We start from the raw sequence: 14855 nt of genomic DNA on the forward strand, positions 1-14855 counted from the left end.
AAAGCCTATCCATTGATAATCTAAATCGACTAATTGGCAATCCATTATTCTTGGGTGCAGCTTAACGCCCTGCGATTTTGCTTATGTGCATTAAAGCCACGCGCTATTTATAATTTAAAATAATTAATACAATCAAGTTGACGTGATAGTTGCATGGCTCGCCGCCTTAGTGACATTACTCGGAGTTTTCTTCACAGGGCTTTTATTAAGTAATTTACCTCATTTATACTTTTGTTATTTCAAAAAAGAGTCGTTATTTTAAATGCGACAACGGGTTATGAGTGTTAGTGTGTCAAACTAAACTTTCAAAATAATTAGCGAGCGTAATTTAAAAGCAAGGAATTGTAAGTGCACGTGAAATGTTTTGTTCTATTTAACTTTTCTATACGAGCATGTCTTGTCACCGAAAATTCTTGGTGTTTTTGAATGGATTTGCATTTTATGTTTCAACTTTAAACGTTGTCATTAAAGGTTTGGCGTTGGCACTTTGAGCAAATACTTTTAGCACACATTAAGAGAGGGGTAGAACAAACATGACTTGTCATGCGGATGACCGGATATTTCAACATTATCTAAAATTATATTTAAGATGAAGCCGTAACAAGCTGTCACTGTAATTACACTTCTATTGTAGAAAGGAAACAAGTTTTTGTCGCTTATTTTCATAATTTGTTTCTATCCCGTCTCCGTGAAAGTCTACATCTAGACCAGGGGTCGGCAACCAAAATAACAAGAAGAGCCATTTCTTTCCAATTCGGTACAAAATTCAGTATTTCAAGAGCCGCAATGCATCTATGTACATATACTGTACATACGTACATATCGTCAAGAAGCAGCCCGTAAAGAGCCGCATGCGGCTCCGGAGCCGTAGGTTGCCGACCCCTGATCTAGACAAACCATACGATTGTTAGTCGAACACAATACTCATTTGACCAACTTACTGCATTTAAAACCATGCAATAATGTTTACAACTCTTCGTATTCATCTAAAAAATATTGCATAAAACATTCAGCCTTCTACGCGTACATCTTGACGCACTGTGTGTGTACATTTAATACGCGCATTGTGTAACGACTGTATTTGGCTGGACGACGCTGTGGTTAGAACGCTCGACTTGTAATCGTAATGTTGCCAGTTCAAATCTCGGTCCATGTTTGACTCGGCCTATAATTCCTCCCGGGCCAGTAAAAGGAACCCACTTTGTGTGTGGAAAACGTTGACAATGGAACGTGTATTTTCCACCACTTGCTCGGAGGCCACTGGTGAAGATGACTGCCTTCCGATTGCACGCTTCAGCAAGGAGGCACTTGGATTTGATACTCTTACGTAGGTAAAAAAAATAAATTAATAAGATAAAACAATAAAATCACGACGTTTCGGAGGCAACACAAGTCTCCGTCATCAGGTGGGACCGTCACAGCCAGATTTGCTGCATCAAGTGAGGCAGGAATTCAAGATGCAAGCCCTTAAATACAAGTTTAGGGGGAGGGGGGGAGGAGCTTATCAGAATGTGGTAGCCAATGAATGGAACGTATCGGGAGGGGGGGGGGCGGGGCTAACAGAGGGCGCGAGGTACTCGTGGGCGTCCTCGACGTGGACATGTTTGTGCGCAAGTCACTGTGGATGCACATGATAGAAAAGAAACGGAAATGCCCATGTTGATACCAGTGTTGGCTGACAATAGAGTACTCTTAAACGCTGGGGATGTTAACACTCGGTAAAGTAAAATAGTGCCTGTCAGATAAGATGGTCCAAAAATTGTGTAGTTAAATCTTTTTTGCATGGTTGATAACATCTTTCCAATGATTACTAAGTTGACTTTGCAGGAAGGCAGCAACATGTTGCCTTGTGGAGATGCCTGGCTCCCGGCAGGGGAGTGTGTAACTTCTACCACTGGCTCAGGCCCATCGCTGGAGATCAACACTTGATACTCTTTGTTTTTTTCGGTAAAGTCGCAGTGAATTTGGCTGTGACGGTTCCACCTGAAGACGGGGAAGCTTGTGTTGCCTCCGAAACGTCGTGATTTAATTTAGTTGTTTTTTCATTTTCTTTACCTACGTGACTTTACCGAAAAAAACAAAGAGTATGAATCCTTGCAGTCACGAAAACTTCTAATCTAGAATCAACGCTTGATATTTATGCACGGACTCGTTGCCTTTGATTTGTTTTTAGGCTATCTAGCTGCCTTTTATATGAAAGTAAAATTTCAAAACGTGAAGGTGCAGCCCTGAAATTAGGGCCTTCACTATAGGACGCTCTAGAGAGCCCCCTCTGGATTGTATTTTTTGTCCTGTTCCTCCACGCTCTCCAGACACCTCGGAAGAGCTGGGAGGACCTACACTTTACCCCACCACACACGACCTCCCGATCGACTGTGATGTGGACCCGTTTATATTTCTCGGCAGACAAAGGCACGATGGTGGTGGGGGGGGGGGCAAATGTAAGAAACTGGCACGACTGTTTCAACCACTGTGCCGGAATTGCTAACCATTCCACCACGGACTGCAGGCATCCCTTACGCACAAGTATACACGCACGTACCGAGATGCACGCACGGGCCACGTACATCATTTCACGTTGTTATACGGCTTCCTTAAAACGTCGACGAGGGGCAATGGCTCTTCCGCTCGTCGACCCTGCATCCGACCAACGTGAGCGGCATCCCTGAGCGCGTGGGGGGGGCCGCACTTGTGGAATGTGCCGGCGGAGTATTTACGGCGCCTCCGCCGCGTGCACGGGGAGAAGTTGCGTCCGCGTCCACAGACGCTGACCTTGCTTGGGATCCCCGCGAAAAGGTCGCCAAGGGCCGATTGATCAGGCTGAGCGGCGGGCCCCTCTTGACAGCCTCCCCGCCTCTAATTGTATCCCCAAAGGCCGCGCCGCGGCTGAGGGCCCGTAATGCAGGCTGGCCGCGGCTAACGGCTCGTTAAGGGCCTACCGGCCTCGTAAAGCTTCGCGTAATTAGTTTGTTATCCGCCGGCTGTCGCGGTCTCTCACATTGCGCGAAGGGCGCTGTTTTTTTTTTGTCCGCGCGTGAGATTGATGGGGCTGGGAAGCCAGCGCAGGGGCCTCTTGGGTTGAAGTGTTGTCATTTGCGGAGGGGAACACACAACAAAATGTGCCCTTTTTTTTTCTTAGGCACTAGTCATTACTTCTGGGAGGGCCTGTCTCGTTATCTTTTGTTATCAACGCTTTTCCCAGCATTGATTTCTCGCCTCCATTAGTCCTCCTCGATGTATTTGGTGCATGTTTGTTTGCCGGATAACTTGTCCTTGTTAGACTTTTCCTGTAGACATAGAAGCCCTCACTAATCTGACTGGGCGCCTCAAATAAATTCTGCTCAGCACACTTCCCGCGAAGGTCACTGTCAAGGAAAGCTGCGTCCTCGATGTGTTTGCGCAGTTTAATGGTTTGTAAAGCCGGTGCAGCAAGTTGTCTTGGTTAGAGAAGCTCCTTTGGTTTTAAAGGCATCACTCTTCTTCATCTATTCCAAATACACGCGTATTGATTTTCCCAATGCTTCTGATCTACAGAGCTCATGTGCAGGACTCTCCTGCCTCGCGTTAAGTGTTCTCGAACATAATTGCATTTTTCGTTTTTACCTGAATGTAGGCATTTTTGTGATAGCAACCACACTTTTTTAAAATAATGACTCGTATTCAATAAATAATTTGTATCCCTTGCAAGTATCCTTTGCAAGTGACATAAACCTATGCGATTTATGGAAGGAACTTTGGTTTTGTGTGTGTGTGCTTTCTTTATACTAAATAAAATGTTACTTTACAGCTGCTTCACGTTGTAGGGGAAATTGTCATGATAATTTTTATCCCAAAAATCTGAAAAACATTTCATGGCTATAGCCCTAACATTTGGATCTGCCAGTTTCCATAGAAATGATAATTTAATTTCAGTGCATGTCCTCAATTTTTTTTATGGTATATTGTAATGGGAACTACACTAGGTTTTCATACAATGTTGTTATCAAGGTATTTTTGTTACAGCAATTTTGTTAATCTACTGCTGGATAAATGCCTCCACATGATTTTTGGTCACGGGTGGGGGGGTTATTGGATCACACCGGACTTGTCAGTAAAAGGTGGAAGGCCCTGGGACCATGTCACATGTCACTCGCCACTGTTGTAATCAAACCCAGGTCGCCGAGTTCACGACAAATTGTGTTCACCACTTTCCAATCGCAGCCATGAACATATAAGTACAATAACGTGATCGCTGTGGGTGAAATTAATTTAATTACATATTGACATGATCAACCAACAACAACAAGAAAACTATCAAAACAAGGCAGCAGGCTTAATTTTTAAAGCAGATTGAGAGTGCCTTGAGCCTTTTGCAAGTGAAACGGTTAAAGGCTTGCACAGAAGAGTGGGGAGTGTTTGTCTTTTGAGTTTGGCTTCTCTTGGCCGTTGAATAGCGGGTCTTCACTATCGCCAAACACAAAGCCATTGACCCTCCTCACCTGCATGCTTTTTTTATTATTTCACGTGCAACACTTTGAGAGATACAAAGGTACAAATTGCAGACTTAATTTTGCAAATCTTCTATTTATTCTGTGAGGAATGTTACACGCAAATGTGCAAAAATGTTAGTGAGCTTTCACAAAGCCTTTTGCTTGTTCACGAACCTCTTCAATGTGTGCGGTGACAGCTTTAACCGAATTGCCGTTACTGCTGCGTACGTGTTAGCCAGTGTGCTGTGCGTCTTCTCCGGTGCGTCTTCAAGTTGGGCCTTTGAGCCGTGCCTTTGGATCGTGCCTTGGGGTTGTGCCGCGTGCCATTCGGCACGACGTGCAACTGCGTGGTGTCTGACGTTTCGGTCCGCATGCCGGAGTTGCTTCTGAGGCTCTAGTTCCTGAACGAAAATCCCAACAAGCAGTGAAAAGCGGCAGACATCGATCAATCGATTGACCTTTATTTTACGTGCCAATATCGGCCTCGATAAAGTCGGCATCGGTGCACAATACAACGGAACTTGAACGGTGCAGGGGGCACAGAGCAACAGGAATGACAAGAAACCCATCACGCCCCTCAGCGGCTAACACACCGACCGAGCAAAGTGAATTGTAATTGTCGCGCAAAATAAAGTGCAACCGTGCGCAACGAACCGCACGAGAAAGTGAAAGCGGTAAATGCAAATAAATAAAATAAATTAAAAATAAAGAGACAGTTTTAATTTAACCCGTTTGATCATCACGCCAAACGAGCTGCTGCACAGCCTGAAAACACGTGGCAGGGCTGTGAATCTCGCGGTTTCGAGTTGCGGTGTAAATGGCTGCATCTTGTACGGCGCGCTCGGGCTCGACTGGAATGTGGGGTGAGGAGGCTTCACCACCGTCGTCATTAACAATACCCCGGCCTCTCCGCGGCCGCGTGAGACATCGGTCTACGTGAAATTATTGGCATTTTTATAATGTGCTTACACATTGCTCTGTTTGCAATGCGTCGCATAAATAAATCACCAGCGGAACCCCCTATGTCTTGTTATTGTTATTACGGCCGTGCTCAAAAAAAATATTTTTAAGTCGTACTTTGCTTCCGTGTTATTATTGTTGATGTGTTTGTAATATTGATTTTTTTATTATTTATTATGGTGCAACACCTACATGTACAAAAAATTTCAACATATTCTTTGTTTTCTACCATGTGCTCATGAAAAGAAACTGTAATGGGGGTATGCTGAGTGGTTTCCACTCTTATATTTATTACATTCATACTTTGAAATATATTGCCACTGACATCTTAATTGTGTAAAACAGTGCCAAGGTGCGAGACGAAGAATTGCTCCGCTGCAGCGTCTATAGTCAGCGGGTTTACATGCCAGTTCATAGCCTCAGAAGGTGAAAAAACCCTCTCGTTCCTGTACGTGTGATTGCTCTTATGATTATTGATGCACTTGCTGTTTAGAGTTTATTGACAGCACGATTTCGCTCGAACTAAGCCTTTCAGAAGGTTGAATCGGGTTGTTAGATTTTGAAGAGGAGTGAACTGAGCGCCAACTGAATCGGCCGCATTTCCAGGAGGCAAGTGGACCACCTGTATAGGCGCCTGTGGCGTTCGCCATTATGAACCCAGACCGCAGCGTCTCTTGAGACTCGCCCACGGCCCTCCGGTCTGTTGCTCCTGAGCGAGTACGCTTGGGTCACCCCGTTTACGAAGACGAGCGCGCTTGTCGCAGAACCACGCGGTGGCCCGTGAACCTGCCCCTTCCGCCCCCTATCGAAACGTTGCGAGCAGCCTGTGATGTAGGGACGCCCTGCCACCTTTCATGAGGAACCCTCGTGCACTGCTTCACGAGCCCACGATGCCACCTCTGAAAAAGGGGGGTGAACGTGCCGCTTCTTTTTACTCCGCCGCTGCCCATTACAGAGGCCACATCGGTGCTTTACCCATGGCCTTAACCCCTTTCCCGTTTCCGAGAAAGTCTGCAAGTCGCAGGGTGGGTCTCTCGTTCACCTCTGAATCTCGGAACGCGCAAGCGGCTCGGCGTTTAATTTAGAGAGGCGTAGCGCCGTTGTTTTTAAAGACATTGTACTCGCCACAGAGAACTGTAGCCACACGACCGCACTATCAAAGCTGGCACCAAACTGTGCCAGACGCCCCCTCGCATGGCCTTGTGGGAGCCTCGGTACTGATGATAGCTTATTTTATTTTTTCTTCCGGTTTAATTTTGATGGTGTACACGTGTGTCATCGAAATGAAATCGGAAGAAAAACTAATGACGGACACATACGTTAACAGATAGGGGAATAGAACATTGCATAAAAAGATGTCATTAAAAGCTGTGTGAAGCGGGGAGTTTTGTTATCCCGTATCTGGGTAAATGAAATGCACTTCAATGTTCTGCACACGAATATGGAACGTCGCAAGGGCCACCATCCATGACATTTGGACAGTCTCATTGTATTTCTTGTAGTTTTATATTCAATGTCATTGTTGAGCAAACATTGTTGTACTTTATAACCAACTGAAAGCCCGCTGACATCATTTCATGTTATATGACCTCAGGTGAATACAAATTAGTGTACCCAAAATATTGAAGGCAACAGTTTGTGTAAAATAAATATAAAAACGGTACACTTTACATATACAGTACCATACCCAAAAACGAACTTACATTTCCAACATTTTTTATTAATATCCATAATGATGTTACACTGTGTGTGTGTGTATAACTAATTGCACGAAAATAACACGTAACCACTGTCGCTGGCAGATGTTACCATCCCCAAAGTATCAATGTTCAAGCAAGTATTTTAATAACATTTATCTTCATCGGCGATCTTGAGCCAGTGGTTGAAAGTCCATAGTAACATGTCAAGGTGTGCCAGTTTCATCCATAGAGTAACCACCGTCGCCAACCCACAAGTGGTATTCATTTTATTGGCACTGAAGGAAATGGTACGGCAAGCCGATCCCCCATTCGAGATATGAACTTAGGACCTTCTGACTACGATTCGAGCGCTCCTATGTATTACAATAACAGCCGTAATTTGTAGTGCGGGTAATTCAATGTAAATGAAATATCCTTTGTGCACTGCATATGTTCATGTTCTTGTCACGGCCATCTCTGATGGCTGCCGAGGTAATTGCGGGTCTGCGCGCTCCTCATTGCGCACCACAACCGCACACACGCACCGATTCAACACGCCGTGCCAAATTCACTGTTTTTTTACTCTTTATTTTACCAGGTAAGGCCCACTGCAATATATACCTTTTTTTTCAGAAGCGGCCTGGCTGCAAATAACAGCTCACCGAAGTGGCTTATCACGGGAAAATGTATCGCAACCAAATACTCAAAAGGCATGTTTGTAAATGTTGAGAGAAATACCGGAAGACCCGGAGAAAAAGCCACATGACCACAGGGAGTGCAAACTCCAAATATACAGGCGTCAGGGTCGGAATCGAACCCACGATCTCCTGTATTCCAGGCGAGGGAGATAACATCCAGCCACCGTGGCAATTGCAAGTGCAGCGACAGCCATTCTTTGGTTGTTGGCATTGCTCTTAATGAATGTCAGTTTTATGCGATGGGACACCGGTAAATGCTCAGAGATGGCCGTGAAGTGGGCGTCGGATGAATGTGCAGACGCTGCCTGTTGCCTCGTTTGGTGGCGCTAATGCCCGCTGGCGATATAGACTTGTTACACCCTTTCAATTAGAACGTGTGTTTTTTTACCTTTCAGAATGCCACAGAGGGCATTCGATTTGTTGAACACCACTTCACTGCCGACCAGTCCGAGCCAGCAGCAGTTACAAAATTCCTTCCTCACTCCTCCACGATGACATCTTTGAGTACAAATATTAGACGAAATAACACACCAGATTTTTTTTCTTGTGACGTTGCTTGAGATATATACAGTCGTACACGGTTTCCTTTCGGGTATTAATATATTGTACACCTATGGGCCATTCTTCAATCCACTGCGGAATGAAGGTCTCCCCATGCCTTCTAGGCTCTGAAGGACATTTGATAATGCCTCACCACGCGGGTCAGTGCATGTTGGTGAGTACCTACGTGACTTTACCGAAAGAACCAAAGAGTATGGATTCCTGCAGTCACGAAAGCTTCACATCAAGATTGAGTGCAGAACAATAAAGAAGTCTGCTGCACTGCCCTCTACTGCCCACGAGGCCCACTGCACCTGTCGACGAGACATGGTGGTCATCCATCCGAGCATAATCCAGGCCTCAAATCCTGCTTCGTTTTTGAGATGTGATGAGATCTGGTGCATTCTGGGTGATTTGGTCAAAGGCAATGATACTTTACGTACATTTATTTATCGCAGTGACACAAATCGCCTGAAGATAAAGGGCAGATATTTAGTCTCGGACTGGATATGATGAGATGTAAGTACTGATGGCCATTCCAAGCATTCGTTCGCAAATGTTAATTCACAATTTAGTGAAAGTTGCTTGCGTTAGTGTGTCAGTTTAAACGACGCTAATAAGTAACGGCGACTTTTGTGCTGGTCGCATAAAGCAACGGTTTGACCTTTCAAGCAGCCAAAAGAGTGGCTGATGCATGTGCCATATTTCAGCCCGAGTGTTATGACCTCATTTGGAACGAGACAGCCTCCTCAGCTGTGAAGCCCCCTGTAACACACTTGAGCAGAGCTGCAAGACTTATTTTAAAGTGTGACCATTTCACTTTACGACTGCGACTTCGACTGCGGGATAGAACCGGCTCCCGGCTGCCACACGGACTCAACATCACATGTCAGACACCCCGTCTAATGTTACGAAACAACACAAGGGCGTGTCTTACTTTACTATCCAAATATACCCTCTGTGCCAGGTCCCTTAATACGTAGGCTGAGCTATAAAGTACGCAGAATTTTTGTATATTTATCAAGATGATTTTTTTAATATCACTTGAGCTTAAATTTTTTCAGAATACACATAGTGTCACGTATTATTGTTGTTATATTTGTTGTGTTTGTTTTCAAAGATCCCAATGTTTTTACACGTTTATACAGCATATGCAATATTACATATACTAAAAAGGTTTGAGAAAGACACGTAAACCAATGTGTACTACTTGTCCTAATTAACACATTATGGTGGCCATCAGAAAACACACTGCATATAGTTTGCACGCAAGTTTAAATATCGTGCTCTCCAAATTATGTATGTGCGTGTGTATGGGTTCGTGCACGTGCATATGCCTCTTTATAAAATGGCATACCCTTGACTACATGCACTTGCAATCAGTCCTTTGGAGTGGTGTTTTTTTTGACAGATCCTTTGTCATTTCTTGGAGCTTCCTGTAAGAGCCACTTAGTGCTCTCTCGGCACTCACTGACCATGCCTGTTCCGCGCATGTTATTGTGTATGCCCGTGTGTGTGTATGCGTGTGTGGGGGGGAGCCGTAGTGTCGCGGTTAGTGCACTGCGCTACGAATCCGGTGAATCGAACCCACTCATAGCCACCACCAGTGACGATTATCTGAGCCGGTCCTGGGCCTCCCCTGGGTCGACTCGGCCGCAAATGAGTACCTGGTGTGGTGTGTTACCATCGCCAATGGAGAGGCGAAGGCGGCCGGGTGTGGTGCTGGCCACCCACCCCCTCGTGTGCCATGCCAGCCTTCATAGGTGCTCGCTAACAGCAACGGTATATTAAGGCTATATGGGGGATCTTTATCTTTTGTGTGTGCTTGTACAAGCATTTGTGGTTCTGTGTGTATGAACAAGCCCGGTTTAATTCCTGGCTTCGCCCATCAATGGCAACTGGTATCTGAAGCTCACCAAAGTAAATGTGATTATGAATGTGACACATGCTCATCACCATTATCAGCCAATGTCCATCCAGAGCTGGATGAAGACGTCATTCCATTACCTGGCTACCCATGATGTACTGAATGGAAGGTGTAGTAGTATGATTGTTAAATGTTGAAGATCACCACCCATCATGGATCTGTTATGCCACCACAATCCACTTGACCGACATCATCACTCTGTCGCCACGGTAGCCGTCCGTTCACACACACTCGCGTGTACGTGTTTTTATCTGCCAGGCATCTGAAGGCGCGGTCGGCTGTCATACATCGCAAGGACAACCTTGCGCGACGGCCCTTGCGTTCTGTGGCAGCGGACAACACGCAGCCTGAAAATTCCACGGAGCCTAAAGAGCCACCGCCATCCAGAAAGAGGCACAGGGTAAGAGTGTTGTGGCATATCAATGATGTGTCCAATAACTGTTCGTCCACCTTTGTCTTTGAATAAGTTGCTATTTCCAATCTCCTTTTGGGTGGAAACTCACCCCATCATCTCTCGAATCATTAATATTGGTTCAATCGTGTTTGTCCTATGGATAGGTTGGTCCCACCATTGGAATGTGGAATATCCACCAGGAACTCACGGCCGGCCACTCAGCCGCTGTTTATCGTGCATTTGTGTTGTGATTTTTTTATATGTATGTTTTAGAACATGTTAAGTCAAACTACCCATTTTAAAACTGACATTTGATGAGATGTTAATGTTAGTCAAAACAAATTTGCGCGTCAGTAGTTATAATTACACGATATTATGACAATGATCCCCCTTTTAACCAGGATAGGTTGTTTGGGCAAATGTTGTTGGTGAGCACTTATTTAGGCTGCAAGCAAATGTGGGAGTGGTACGATCAGTACGATTCAAACCTGTCTCTCTCTTTCCATCGCTTATGTTGAACACACCATCATGGGTATTCACTTTTGGCTGAGTCAGTTTAGAGAGACCAAGGCAAAATTCAAAGGTACAGACACCAATTGAAAAAAGTAATTGTACATGTATGCTGTATGTTGAACTTCTTCTGCACCGTACGTAGCCAGCCGCGCATGAGTTTTCAATCTAGATGTAAAAGTGCATAGCTCCAGTAGCTTCCTGATACCGGAACGAAGAGCAATCCAGATGGCCGCAGAAGCGCATCTGAAAGCGCTCGATTCAGTGACCGTCTTTGTCCGATGGCTATCCAAAAGCCACTGTGAGGATGACATAATTTCCAGGACACAAAGCTAAAGAAATAAAAACAATGTCCACTGCTTTATAAATCCATTGTTGGAGGAAGGCCTTCCCATGCCGGATCAATTATGGTGATTGTTTGACCATATTTCGCCATGCTGATCAGTGTGGATCAGTGAAAGATGAGCAACTCCAGAACTGGTTCAGATATAATTCGCTACTGATTTTAGCTCTCGGCAGATCTAGAACTCAGGTAGCCAGGTTCATAGCACAGTGTGCTAACCACTGCTCAACATATTGTATGTGGCCAGACATCTGCACAAAAAAAAGAGAGGTTCACAGAAATACTAGATGTCTTCACTTGTATACTATATATCAAGTAAAATAAATTGCTTGAGTAGGACACAGAAATATTGAAAATGCAATCTAAACATTTATATATATATATTTGAACCGAATGTTGTCAATATACACATTTTTAAATGTTCATGAACTCGCTGCAAATAGTTTGTCAATACGAGTCGATACCTCACTCAATTGGCCTCGTAAGGCTGCCGTGCCACGAGTGGGCTACCCACTCGTGGGTGCGTTGGTCAAATGTGAACATGAATCCTGTCTCAGCATCAATACACGTGAAGTACCCCGCGAGCTTCTCCCCAATCGCACTGCAATCACGCTGCTGTCAGCGTCATGTGACGAAATGAAGGCGCCTACAATTTGGAACTCGCACAGAGAGGTGATGTAACGTCGTATTGTGCCAAGAGAATGGCCCTTGGAGGAGGACGACAACACAGAGCTACCTCTGAAGTCACTTCAGTGGACCTCTTGTCTGTAGTATAGTATGTTGAACTTCTTTTGCACCGTACATAGCCAGCCATGCTAATCGAAGGTGCGGGTGAAGGACAGCAAACTGAACACAAAAAAGCAGTTTTAAAGAAAGTAGTTTTAAATCTAGATTTTAAAAGTGCATAGCTCCTGTGGCGTTCCAGACGGCCGCTAATGCGCATCTGAAAGCGCGCAATGCAGTGACCGTCTTTGTTCGATGGCTAGCTAAAGCCACTGTGAGGATGACCGGAGTTCACGTGATGGTTTATGCTCCTTGATGAGATCAGCAGGGGATTGTGGTTCATTTGTGACAAGCACTTTGTGTGCAATGATTGCGACCTCATGTATCCATTCGGAAACCGGAAGCCAATGCAGCACTAGACGGACACGGTCGGATCTCGCAGTGCCTTAGTTATTCTTCTCTTAAATGTCCCAGCTCGTTGCCTCTGCCCATGCCACAAACTCATTCTACTAAAGTGTCCGTTTTGTCTCATGCATACCGTGTGTGGCTAGTGTAACGCAGGATGCAACGTTTATATTTTACCATGTTTCTATAACCTTGCGCAATTAAATATATGTGTTGGGTTGTATGTCGTGTGCCATCATTATTGCCCTTTGTTATTGGTCGATTCATGTTGTAGGCATTTGGGGCCCGTGCTCGGCAACTGCAATCATGATAAAAGAAAATAAAAACTTTACGAGCATCTTTTGCAGCATATGAATCAAATGCATCTAATATGTAAATTGAAGATGCAATGATCCAATTATGATGATGTTCATAAGTGTGTCGTTAAAGAGCGTGTTTGGCCTCTGAAGATCGTGTGAAAAATGTTGGTTATAAATAATAATGGGGTCCAGCACCATTACGCACTTTATTTCCTCCAGCTGAGAAAACATCATTACTCACATTAAATTTTAATTTAAAGTTGCATTTAGAGTGTAATTCACACTGTGGCACACACGTTCGCTTGTACATTATCCGACGTACGAAAACACGTGCGTCTTGCAGTGGATGCTGAGTGTGCTTTTTAATGCCTTGACTTGGGGGTGAGGTTGGTGAATCGTGGTGGGATGTAAGTTGTGAATCATTGGTGAAAGCAAGAGCCAATATGATTATACACACAGGATGCTTACATGCGGAGCCAATAAGTCTCTAGGAGGGAGTGCTCTGCCAGTAGACTTTTGATATAAATTGTTCTCTCGTGCGCTCGCAATGCGATTTTACTGTGCGAGCAAAACATTTTACATTCGAAAGGAGTTTGCCAAGGATTCCATAGCAGAATCCTCGAACGTACCTTCTCGATTGAAAACTCATTTCTTTCTAACCGCTTTTTTGTGTTTAGTTTGTTGTTCTTCCCTCGCACTTCCGATAAGCACGTTTGGTTAGATGCGATACGAAATAATTTCTACATACAAACATACATGCAGCGGCACCGCTATGCGCAAAGTAGCAGTAAGCATAACGATTTTCTGATGCAGGGACATACTTTGACTCGATTTTGATTTAAATAAAGATAATATCATTAAACATATTATTTTACACGGGCAATGTTTATACAAGCTCCTATCTGTATATATTAGTTAAGCACGTAGTGATGAATTGACCCATACATTAAAATGTATTCTTGATCTCGCGTTACACATGAAAATATAACAAAACAAATCTATTACAATAAATGCTAAGCAGACTTGAGTCTGCATCGTACTTGGGTGGGTAACCACTGTGTGTGAAGAACAGGTACTTTCGGCACTGTGGGCAGCAGTGGGGCTGACCAATGTGGTGAAGTATGGTCAAATATCCCTCACAACTTGCGGAGGCCCTCGTCCAGTAGTAGATTGACCAAAGAGCTGTACACGTCCATGGTACTTCACACAAGCAATGACATGCCTTGTCATGAGCTTTAGAATTGGATTGAATCACTAAATATATGCATTATCACATGCCCAATAAATAATGTCCTTCACACCGATACGTTATATAAACAAATTAAATGTTTTGCGTTTTGGCATGAGATGAAAGATCCATTCGAAACTCGGGCAGAACAGTGCAACCGTTTGTATTGCAGCATGGCCCATGGAAGTGGATATCAGAGCTACCAATGAGATCCCTTCAAGTGACTTCTGGTCCACACACATTAGGGTGCAGCACTTGCCACTCACTCTGGATATGGGAGTAAGGTTCGTAGCATGAAAATTAAAGCATTAATTTCATTCTCAGTGATGGAATTTGCCCACGTTTATTTTGATTTCGTTATTGAGAAAGCCATTGGCTACTAAGCTGAGACGATAAAGTCACTCCACTTGAGGACGTGGTTTAATAACAGGCAGCTGCCTAGATTAAAACCCACGACTTTACTCATACCACCTTTACGCTAATACATAACTCAATGAGTGAAATGTTGATTTAAAGCTGATGATGATCGCTTGTGTTGCAGTCTAAACGTCGTGAGAATTTTTATTGTTTCATATTTTTAATTTTATTATTTCCCTTCTACGTGACTACAGAAAGAACCAAGAATGTCAATGAGTGAAGTTGGAGTGAGTTTGGTAAAGTTGTGTCTCCTACCAGATTGC

General features: G+C 44.3%; 1 protein-coding gene across 2 annotated transcripts in view; it reads left to right on the forward strand.

Annotated features, from left to right (window-relative positions):
• The window catches only part of ARHGEF39 (Rho guanine nucleotide exchange factor 39), a 160155-nt gene that overhangs the window by 110562 nt on the left and 34738 nt on the right, over positions 1-14855 (forward strand). For both annotated transcript variants that reach the window (XM_078596774.1, XM_078596773.1), the window contains exon 11: positions 10532-10673. In XM_078596774.1, coding sequence (XP_078452900.1) covers positions 10532-10673 — 142 coding nt within the window. The remainder of the gene's footprint in view (positions 1-10531; positions 10674-14855) is intronic.

The sequence above is a fragment of the Lampetra planeri genome, chromosome 8, assembly GCF_965212315.1.
Source record: "Lampetra planeri chromosome 8, kcLamPlan1.2.h2, whole genome shotgun sequence".
NCBI classification, from domain to species: domain Eukaryota; kingdom Metazoa; phylum Chordata; class Hyperoartia; order Petromyzontiformes; family Petromyzontidae; genus Lampetra; species Lampetra planeri.